This window comes from Marmota flaviventris, chromosome 8, assembly GCF_047511675.1.
Source record: "Marmota flaviventris isolate mMarFla1 chromosome 8, mMarFla1.hap1, whole genome shotgun sequence".
Taxonomy (NCBI): Eukaryota; Metazoa; Chordata; class Mammalia; order Rodentia; family Sciuridae; genus Marmota; species Marmota flaviventris.
The window spans coordinates 127,844,872-127,856,798 of NC_092505.1; the positions used below are offsets into that span (position 1 = coordinate 127,844,872).

Genomic DNA, 11,927 nt, shown 5'->3' on the forward strand with positions numbered 1-11,927 from the left:
AGGGTTCAAAGCAAAATGTGCTTCTCATGCCTTTATTTATTTTGTAGATGTTAATGATTACCTATAAGGGGGACATCTGTAAAGTTATGCAGAATCTGCATCATATTATATGCATGTTGCTTCATTTTGTTCCTGTTTGCCCAGTGCTGTGGAAAGTCGTCATCTTGACCTGAGCAGACTTGATCGAGAGGCCTTCACATTTATAAAATACCCGTGAAGAGGTGATAACTACTGTGGTGTCAAAGAGAAAGAGTTATCAGAGGATGCTTATTATTTTTAAAAGTACAGAAACTTTTTATATTACTTCTTCTTTATTAATTGTACAGCAATGCTTAGATTCCTAATAATTACCTGTTTCCTTTATGGTTGCAGGTTTTATGTATCAACGATCTTAGACTGTAGTTTAAGTATGAAGTTCACATTAAGAAAAATTAATATAATATTAAAATTAGAGGTGGAAAGATCATTTCAGACCTTAGTTTAGGAAATATTTAAGATTTAACATTATTGGTATTAAAAAGATATTGCTTTGTTTTTATTAACTAGTGTTATTTTCATCATCCTGATAATGAGGAATACATGAATTTTACTTCAGGAGTATTTAATATATTTTCAGAGGTGTACACTTGCTGTCTAGTGACCAAGTAGTTGCTCTGGGTATATTTTCAGTAATTGGTTCTGCTTCAGGATATTATAGGATCTTATAGACATCTCCCTCTCTCTCTCTTTTGTTCTTTTAGAACCTTCTCTTTATCATTCTGTTTGATGTTCCTGTCAGATAGCCCTCTGTTCTAATGGAACAGTGATTAAGCATCTGTATAGTAGAGAGAAGTGTCATAAATAACTCATGTGGGTGATGTCCTGGTAGGCAGCCAAATATTGGCTTCTCTGTCTTTTCTAATCACAGATCCTAGGACAGATCCGTAGCAAAAGTTATCTCTTTTTAGTCATGTATGATACCCTGTGCTTAAAGATTGAGGTACTGTCTTAGTGCATTCAGGCTATCATAATAAGTTACCATAGACTGTGTGAGTTAAGCAACAAACATTTATTTCTCATAGTTTTAGAGTCTGGGAATTCCAAGATCTAGACATCAGCAGATTAAGTGTCTGATAAGGGTTCCTTTCCAGGTTCAGAACATTTTTTTTTTCCCCCTCTGTGTCCATACATGGCATAAGGAACAAAGGTTTGGGGTTTCTCTTATGGGAGTACTAACCTCATTCATGAGATCTCTACCTTTGTGACCTGATCTCTTCCTTCTGATTCCAGCTCCTAAATTCCATCATGTTGGGGTTAGTATTTAAAAGTATGAATTTGGGGGAGACATAAATATTCAGTCCATTATGTTATGTCACTGGTCCCCCAAAATTCATCTTTCTCACATGAAGAATGTACCTATCCCCACCCACCAACAACCCTCAAAGTCTAAACTCATTCCAGCACCAGAACTGAAGTCTAAAATCCAAAGCCTCATTTAAGAATCATCTAAATTAGATATGAGTGAGCTTTAAGGTGCAAATTATTCTGAGGCAGTTTCTTCTCTGGATCTGAACCTTTGAAATCAAACAAGTTCAGGCTTCTGAAATACAGTGGTAGCACAGGTTAGGATAGACATATCCATCCCAAAAGGGAGAGATGGGTAACAGGTCCTAATAATTCAAAAACCTAACAGGGCTAACAGCATAAACCTTGTAATTTGAGAATATTTCTCTTGAGCTCAATACTTTGCTTTCCAGGTCCAGTGGGGTGGCAACATCACCCCCCCAGCTGAGTAGGTAGGCTCCAGTGGCTCTCTGCCAGGACCCCACAGGCAGGACAGGGCAGGAGGACATAATTCATCTTATTAATTTTCCTTTTAATGTTTTCACACCACAGTTGACCTGAAACCAAAAGAAAGTGAATCTGTGGGTAAGGGTGCTGTACTAAAATCAGCCTTGCATTATAAGCTACTAAAGAAATAAAATGGAAATCTCTTAAATTCAGTAGCCCCAATTTTATTTAATACTACATTAAAAAAGAAAAAAGAATTTTTACTTTTAGACAAGCCACATTAATATATATTCTTAGTAGGAAAATATATTTTGTATCCTATATCTTAAGAAAGCTATAGAATAACTCAAATTGAGGGGAGAGGAATATGACAAATAAAAAATTGCTATTCTGTAAGTGTTCTTTAAATGGACATAGCTGCAGACTCTCATAAAATTCTAGAAAAAGCAGCTTGACCTTATTTCCGCCATTCCAGCTACGTCAAACAGAAGTAAATTATAGAATAAGTCTGTCTACATTTTAAATAATTTAGTTATCAAAAGATTTTAAAGAACAAGTTTTCCACAAATCATCCTTGTACCATTTGGTCTTGATTTTCCTTTTTTAAGGTTAGTTTGCCAGCATGTAATTAATCACTTTTATTGGTTTTTAAGAAAATGAAACTGCAGTGTACCCTTTGGCTTGATTTTTTTTTTTTTTTTTTTAATGTTGTTTAAGTGTTGCAGTAAGTAATAGGAGAATCTTAGGTGACTGTTTAGTGATAATAATGTGGTTAAAACATGTGAAAGAAGTAATTTATTAAAGTCAGCTTATCCATATCACATTCCTGTGTATAAGTCCAGACCTCAGACCCCACCAGCATGACTGTCAAAGTCCCTGTTTGTTAGTAGAGCATTTATTCCCTGTGTACAAAGGGGCAGTTCTACTTTTCACTATTTCCCATCATTTCTTTCTTCAAAATCTGGTTTGAATTGTTTTTTTCCTTCCCCACAGTTCTTCCATAATCAGTGAATGAGAACAAACCTACCTTATCTCAGGAAGAAAGAATGGGAACACCCTTCCAGGCTTCACTTCCTTGGGCTCTGTTCCATGTGTGTAGTACATTGCCTTCTCTGTGGAAATTGGACACTATTTTAAAAATTAAGCATTATATTTACTAATCACCATCAGTATTAAGATTTCTTATAGAGTAGAGATTTATTTATTTATTTTTGGTACCAGGGATTGAACCCAGAGGAACTTAATCACTGAGCCACAGCATAGCCCTTTTTATTTTTTATTTTGAGACAGAGTTTCACTAAGTTGGTTAAGGCTTCACTTAGCTGCTGGAGCTGACTTTGAACTTGTGATCCTCTTGCCTCAGCCTCCCGAGTTGTTGGGATTATAGGCATGTGCCACCACTCCTGTCTTGAGTAGGGTTCTTAAGATAGGTAAATACCTGGATGTGTGCAGGCTCTGCCATTTAATTTTTTATTGACTCAAAATCACTTTTACATTGTGTGTGTGTGTGTGTGTGTTTGTGTGGTGTTGGGGATTGAACCCAGGGCCTTGTGAATGAGAAGCAAGCACTCTACCAACTGGGCTATACCCTAGCCCTTTCTACATTTTTAAGCAGAATAGAATATCCCAATGAAGGAAATTCTAATAGGCTCCAGGTCTCTATTGGAATTTTAAAACTGTCCATCTGTTTATACCTGTTCCTTAGGTACAGACCTTTTCCCAAAGTATAGATCTGAAGGCTGGACCTTTATTCCACTTAAGGATCGCTATTAATGAAAAGGCTATCAGGTTCTAAAAGGCTGGATGGACCACTTTGGTTTTGGTACTTAGGGTACTATACTCTCAGAATGATTAGGAAGCATTTCTCCCTTCTCTCTTTTCTGAAAGTGGTTGTGTAGGATTGTGTAGTGAGTTAAATTCTGCCTTCACCCCCAAGACATCTTGAAGTCCTAATTCCCAGTACCTCAGAATATGACCATATTGGAAGTAGGTTGCAGATGTAAGATGAGGTTATATTCAGTGACTCTAGTCCAAAATGACTGTGTCCTTCTAGGAAGAACAGAGAGACAGACACACAGGAGGAGAGTGACATGTGAAGATAGGCAGAGGCTGATGTGTTGCGCTGCAAACCAAGATTTTGGGATTGCTGGCGGCCACCAGAAGCTGGGGAGAGCAGGCATAAGCCCCTACCCACAACCCTCCAACAGGATTTGGAGGGCAAGGCCCTGCTAATACCTTAATTTTGGACTTCTAGTCTCCAGAAGTGTGCAACAATTAATTTTGTTGTTTAGGCCTCTAATTTGTGCTACTCTGTTACGGCAATCCTAGGAAAGAAACTAATACAGATTGGTATTGTTGTTTCTTTCAAATTTGGTAGAGTTCACCAGTGAAATGGGTTGTGAAGTTTTCTTTGTGGAAAGGTTTTAAATTGTGAATTCTGTTTGCTCTTGTGTCTGTTTTGGTAATTTTATTTTAGGAAATTTGTTCATTTTGCCTAAATTATCGAATTTATTGGTATAAAATTGAGTTGTTTATGATATTTTTTGATGTCTTCAGAATCTGAAATGATACTTCTTTCATTCCTGGTGTTGTTATTTTTATTTGTCTAGCTCAGTGGTTCTCACCTGAGGAAACTGCCACCCACCCTAACTAGGGGACATTTAGCAATGTCTGGAGGCATTTTTGGTTGTCATATTTGGATAATGTTCTACTGGCATCTAATCAGTAGAGCCAAGTGATGTTACTAAATATCCTGTAATGCACAGGACAGACCCCTGTAAAAAATTCATAATGACAATATTGTTGAAGTTAAGACCTTTTCTAGGTTCCCAATGTATACCCTATGTGTTTAAAAAATATCGTACTGCTTCGTAATTCATGAAACCACCATTCAATATAATATTTCCACTCATCCCCTTTCATCCTTTACATTGTAGTAGACATGGATTTTACTTCTCTATAAATTATAAAGCCCACAATACAGTGTTTGCTGTTTTGTTTTAAACAGTTTGTTAAGGAAATTTTAAATTGAGAAAAAAAGTACTGTTATCATTGCTCATATGTTTTTCACCTTCCTCATTGTTTGAATAGATCTAAGTTTCCATCTGGCATATTTTTCTTCCACATGAAGAATATTTTCATGTGTTTTATTAAACAGATCTGCTAGTGACATTCTCTCAACTTCTTATTTGTCTTAAAAACTCTGTAAAGACTAAAGAGCAGAGTGCTTGCCTCACGTGCACAAGGCCCTGAGTTCAGTCCCTAGCACCCTGAAAAAAATATGGCAAATAACTGTAATTTTTCTTAATTCTTGAGGTGTATTTTGGTTTCATATAGATTTTCCCACAGATGATTTTAAAAATATTTTTTTTCAAATGTAGTTCCTTTGTTTTCTTGTTTGCATAGATTGTGGTAAGAAATGTACTGTCATTAACTAATGCAGGTTGAGTATCCCTTAGCTGAAATGCTTGGGGCTGGAAGTGTTTTGGATTTGGGGGGAATTTTTTTGTCCATGCGTAATGAGGTATATTAAGGATGAGAGCCAATTCTAAACATTGAGTTCATTTATATATCACACACACCGTTATATACAAATTCTGATGGCATTTTGTATTCTACACTATGCAAGACACTTAGTGTTCTTTTACATTTGTTGCTGGGTATTTTAAGATCTTTTCAAATGAGAGGTGTCTTCTCTCACTAAAGTTTCTCAATGTGTGTCCTATTAGTTATCTATTATCAATTTTCAGTTAGTTACCTTCCACCTGTCCATGACAAGTATAGAAAGTAAGCATGAGCATTTAGAAACTTTTGTAGGAATTCACAGAGTAGCTTGACTTCTGATGGCAGTTTTATGCGATAACTTTACTATATTTTAACTATGATGCCATGTGAGGTCAGGGTGGAATTTTCCACTTATGGTATCATGTTTGTGTTCAAAAAATGTTGGATTTTGGAACATTTTGGATTTGGGGATTAAGAATGCTTAACCCATGTAAGGCTTTTCAAAAAATCTGTATGTTTCACAGAGTATTTCTAGACTTTGTTCTTAAAAATAATAACTGGAAGTTTAATGCACTGTGCTTATATTTTGCCAGCAGACTTACATTTGTCTTTTCTTCATGATTTTTTTTCTTTTTACTCATTTAAAAAAAAAGTGTATTCTTGGGCAAGGTACTAATGTGAGCCTCAGTTTACTCACATTGTAAAATTGAGCAGCCAATGAATGATTATCAGAGTTTGCTGTGAAAATTAAACGTGAAAGAGGTTGAAAAATACCTAGAATATGTAGAAACTAACTCATAAACATTATAGATGCAACCCAGGTGTCCTCATCCAGCTTCCCTCGTGACCTTGGAGTTCACACATATAACAGATCATTGAGGGTCCCCTGGTCTAAGCCCTTCCCAACCACATGGCAGCAGCTCTGTGTGGACATGCTGTCTGTCCCCTATACACTCAGGAGCCACAGTGCATCTAGGGTTGAGCCAAAATGGAGAGGCCAGCTTAGTCCACAGATAGGCACTGTTGCCACTGCTTATGATTGATTTCTGCTTCTACTGATAGTTCACCTACTGATTTCTAATAAATCTGATCTTTTATTCAACAAAGTTAAAAGATATTTTTTCTAGGTATTTTCATATGTTAATTAAAACTTTTACCTATGGGGCTAGAGATACAGCTTAGGGTAAAGTAGAGGAAGTGCTTTGCAGGTAAAGGCCTTGAGTTCAATTCTTAGCACCAAAATAATAATAATAATAATAATAATAATAATAATGATAATAAAAAATCCATGATGTTTTATATTTTTTGTAATTTGCAAATTTCTCTTATTCAGAATATTGTTTTTTTTCATTTAGGCTAAAATATTTTCATTTTCTATTTTTCAGATTAGCTATAATATTTAAAGTTACAAATTTTCATATTGGGATAATCTTAGATGTAATTAATGGTTTGGGATGATATAGCTTATAATCAATAGTAAAAACTATTTCCAGTAGATCTAATAGATAATGCTAATATTCACATTAAAAGATATATTAATTAAAATGCCCTCTTTTTAATCTCAGCAAGAGAAACAGACTTGGTCAGATAGGTTTATCTTTATAAATAAAATCTTGCTTTCCTGCAGAGTTAGTTGAACTGCTCTTTCTGGTGTGCAGCTGGCCATAGATAGAAGCACCCAAGTATCTGTTTCAAGCCTCTTCTCATTGTGCTGCTGCTTCTTTCCTAGTGGGCCTTTGGAGTGACTCTGTGGGAGCTCATGACTCTGGGCCAGACGCCCTACGTGGACATCGACCCCTTTGAGATGGCCGCATACCTGAAAGATGGTTACAGAATAGCCCAACCAATCAACTGTCCTGATGAACTGTGAGTTTTTTTGAACCGGGAGAAATGTGTTTCATTCCATTTACTATTTTGTTATAAAAGAAAAAGAGCAAGTTTCCACATTCATTCAGAGCATTTCCTTTTGAAAATAATGGCTATAATGAGTATGGTCTCCAAAATTCCCTGGAGTCCAGAGCAAGGTAACACTGTTTCTCTAAATGCAGGGTTCTTAGAGCTTAAGATGGAACCTCTGAATTCTTCCTCTCAGAATTTAAATACAGGATAACAAAGATTATTATTTTGACTTGAGTTTTATGTATTTACACGAATTCTGTGTTTACTGTGATATTTTGATATGCTCCTATGAAGAAAATGTACACATACAATCCAAATAACTCATTTTAGCTTCTTCTTATTCTAGAGTTGCCAGTACATAGTAAAAATTGATAATTTTTAATATATTCTATTCTCTGTTTCCACAGAAAGCATATCTGGCATCAAATTGACCAAAAGTTAAAGGACACTGTATCATTTCTTGTCACATGTTCCATTGTCATTGCAGATTTGCTGTGATGGCCTGTTGCTGGGCCTTAGATCCAGAGGAGAGGCCCAAGTTCCAGCAACTAGTCCAGTGTCTCACAGAGTTTCATGCCGCCCTGGGTGCCTACGTCTGACTGCCCTCACAGTCCCTCAGCATCAGAAGAAGTGCCTGTCATGGACACTTCATACACAGCACAATGCCAGCAGAAGAACAGTTGTCTTCCAGAATGCCGTGCCTTAGGAATGCTTTAGGACCTGAACTTTTAAGACAGACTTAATGTGGACTATTTTCTAGATATCATTTTTAATAGATTAAACTGAAAGGGGTTTTATAAATTTTTTGGCCCAAAATTTTTAAAACAGTGACTTTGGACTAGAGGATACATTTTAAAAAATAAAACAGTTTTTAAATTGTTTAGACACAAATATTTGGAATAGCTATTTTAGTGCCAACTGTTTTTTATTTTTTTACTTCATCAAGGTAATGTAGGTGACTCACCTTTAAAGTTATAATTTTATTTTTGTCACTACTCTTGGGAATGGTTTGTTTTCAGATGCAGTTCTTTTAGGAAAGGAAAAATAGCATAAAAAGATTTCTGCTTTGCCTCGTACAAGAAAAGGCAGTGTTGGAAGAAGAAAACAAAAACTAGAGAGACAAAGGAATTTTTAAAAATACTTATTGGAAACAAGCTGCCCTTTCATGGGAAATTGTTTATTTTTTAATGTTTTAGTGAAAAGGAGTTCTGCTTTCTTATCTTGGGGGAAGCAGGAACAGAGTTCATCACATCTTAAATTTGTCAGAAATTAACTTTTCCTGTGAGCCAGAAATGGGTTTAGGGCAGATTAGTAGGAAGCAATGGCAATTTCTATTTATTTTTACTCTCTGGGAAAGAAGATAATGCGGTTCCAGAAAGTGAATCATGTTTCGAAGGTTAAGATTTCCTTTTATTGCACCTAGAATAGTGCTATGCACAGAGCGGGTGCTCAAGTCGTTATGTTTTTTTTTTAATTGTAAGCTGGTACATTTGTGCTTATCTTCAAGGCTGGCTTAAGTGTAATTTTTTTTTAAAACACTTGAAAAATTAAAGGATTTGTTTTATATTATGACAGTATGGAAAATATTGTTTATAATTTGTGATTGGTTATTGTGTCTCCTGAGTGTGAACATGTAGCAGTTAGATGGTCATGTTTTATTTCATTAGTGTTTTTCTCAGATTCCAAAACCCTAACACAATGACAGCTGACTCTACTCAGCCTCCAGGTCCTAATAAGAAGTGGGAATCATTGTTACAAAGGAGTATTAGAACACTGAAATATTCTCCAGAGCCAGTAAATAAAAGGTATATACTTGGTTCTATTTAGCCTAAAGCAATTGAGTAGACCTACAATGTAGTGAGGCCTGCAGGTTCCTGCTGCTACTTCCATTCTCACAGGTATATATGGGAGAATGTGTGGCAGTTGGAAGCTTTTTGCTGTTTTGAAATAAGCTTTCTGAATCAGCAACATACCTGGAGAAATAGCTCACACAGTACACAGTCAAGGGTATAAATTTTGGTGCACTACTTATTAATACTGATGTTTTGGTTTTCTGAAATATTTAGTCTCCAAATGGCTTGTTTTTAAGAAGCTCCTCTGAATTATTGATAGATTTCAGATGTTTTTGTTTATAATCTGCATTCTTAGAAAGCATTCAGTCAACAAATACTTACTTAGTACTGACTACATATTAAGCACATGGATTGGTTCAACTCTCGTGTCCTTTCCAAATTATAGAGCATTCTTTTCTGTGTTCAAATGAGTACATTATTTAGAAATCACACTTCTAGGTACAAGATCTGTTAAAAGAAAAAGTGCCGACATCTGACTTCCGTGCCTAGTTAAGAGGTATTCTGTTTGCTGGGATGGTATGATACCTTTAACCTTACATTTTTGTATTTGTAAGCTCTTTTTTGTGTTTTTTTTTTTTTTTTAGTAGATTTTTCTTTCTGAGCTACTTGGAAACATTGACATGGGAAAGAAAGAATAGTTATAAGATTTCCTTGGCTGGTATGCTTCTTGTGGTTTTTGTTATAGATTTTGAATATTACTGGACAGATTTTGCAGAAAAAGTCTTTGTAGGAAAGACACAAACTGACAAGAGCACTGACATATTTTGAGCTGGCCCTAATGATCTAGAAGTCTATTATGTTCTGTCCTTTCTTGTAACATTCTCATTATAAGAAAATTTAGAACACAAAGAGGATTGATCTACTCATTCAGTATGTATTTATTAAGTGCCCTTAGTATGCTCTGCTTTCAGACTGTACGGAACAAGACAAGTAAATAGTGTTTTGGTAAGTGCTGTGATAAAAATAATGGAGTGGTATTGGAATAACTTTAGATGTCATGGTTAACCAGTCTTCTTTGAGCAGGTAGCAATTGAGATCTGAATGACAAAAAGAAGTCAGTCATAAGAAGATCCAGGCAGAAGGGACATGATTACAGAAGTCTTAAAGCAGAAGCAGGCTGGCCATCAGTCTCAGCTCCTCCTATCCATCTTCCTGCTGCTGCCTTTGGATGGAGAAAGGAGGCTAGTGTGGCTAGAATGTAGTGTAGGGAAAAGAGTGGTACTGGGTGGGGTCTGGGAAAAGCAGGAAGCAGCCAGTCAGTCCTTGTAAGCCTTGGGACACTTTTATATTTTATTCTAAATACAGTAGGAATACATTAAATGGTTTTTAAAATAAGTGACATGATCCAATTTGTTATTTCAGAAAGATTATCCCAACTCTTATGAAGTTTGGATTGTAGGGAGGCAGGTATGGACTCTTTAAGAAGTTGTTGCATAGTCTGGGAAAGAAAATAGCAATTTGAACAAATTTGGGTAGTGCAACTCAGGGTGGGCGTAAAAATTGGCAGATTGGAGATAGATTTTAAAGGTAACAGACAGCACCTGAATCCACTGAATAATGGCAGTGGAATAAAGAAGGGAAGGAGGGGGTCAAAGAAGACTAGTTGATTTGGAGCCTAAACATGACCAAAGAATGCCCTGAGATCAGGGAAAAAAAAAAAAAAAACTAGAATTTTGTTTTGGCAGGAGGAACCAGTAATTTGCCATAGGCTGTGTTCAGTATACCACTTAATTATCTAAGTGGACATTTAGAATTGATAACTGAGAGGCTGCATCTCAGGGAACAGGCCTCATTGAACATACAGATGTTAGAGTATGACACATGGACTATCTTTAATTCTTGGTGCAGGATGAGTTTGTCTAGAGGGAGAAGAGAGAGAGTATACTCCCTGGGACTGAGTCCTGAACCTTCCACCACTTAGGGGTCTAATGAAAGAAGAAGAGATAACAAAATGAAAACTGAGAAGAAACTATGGTATTTGATCAAAGCAGCAGCAAAAAAGGAATATGAAGTATTGTGGGAACCCAGGGAGGAAGGTGTTCCAAGTGGAGAGAGAAGGTTCTGTGGGACTTGGCGTCTGCTAACAAAAACAGTAGGGATTGGAGCAAGTCGAAATGTGGGCACTAAGTGGGGAGTGGAGACCCCACTGTCATCAGCGCTGTCAAAAAATCAGCAGTGAAGAGGGAAATGGAGCAATGAGTAGAGGAGATCTAAGGTTTGGGGTGGGCAGGCACTGGGAAGAAAGTGGGTTCATTTTCCAGATGAAGATCTGGTATCAGAGAATGTTCACAGACAATGGGTTGAGTTAGCAGAAGAGAAAAATCCCTTTGAGATAAGGAGTAACTCCTCTTGCCATTTGGTACACAGATCTGAAAGCATCTCCACTCTGGCCCCCAATTCCTTTGCATGTTAGTCAGCTTTGTGTCACTGTGACCAAAATAATTAACAAGAACAACTTAGAGGAGAGCAAGTTTGTTTTGGTTTACAGTTTCAGAGGTCTCCTTGCATAGCCGACAGACTCCATTGCTATGGGCCTTAAGTGAGGCAGACATTATTGAAAAAGGGCATTGGGGAGGAAAGCTGCTTTCAGCTCATGGCAGCCAGAAAGCAGACACAAGAGGGTCAGGGACAGATAATTTCCAAGGTCACAACCACAGTGACCTAATTCCTCCAGCACACCCCACGTTGCCAGTATTCCCATTTGAATTTATCAAGTGGGTTAATCCCTCATGAGGTTACAGCCCTCATGATCCAATCACTGCCTAAAATCCCCACCTCTGAACCTTGTCGCACTGGGGACCATGCTTTCATTACATGAGATTTTGGGGGGGACATTCCAGATCTAGATCATAACACTTTGGTTGAGGTGAAGCTTGCATTTTTCCTGGGGGGGGAGAATAT

The 11,927-nt window shown here is 36.8% G+C and overlaps 1 protein-coding gene across 2 annotated transcripts in view; it reads left to right on the forward strand.

Moving 5' to 3' along the window:
- Ryk (receptor like tyrosine kinase) overlaps window positions 1–8,742 on the forward strand; it is an 87,000-nt gene extending 78,258 nt beyond the window's left edge. For both annotated transcript variants that reach the window (XM_027933740.2, XM_027933741.2), the window contains exons 14-15: window positions 7,004–7,140; window positions 7,661–8,742. In XM_027933740.2, coding sequence (XP_027789541.2) covers window positions 7,004–7,140; window positions 7,661–7,772 — 249 coding nt within the window. In that variant the 3' untranslated portion in view covers window positions 7,773–8,742. The remainder of the gene's footprint in view (window positions 1–7,003; window positions 7,141–7,660) is intronic.
- The last annotated feature ends 3,185 nt before the right edge of the window (window positions 8,743–11,927 follow it).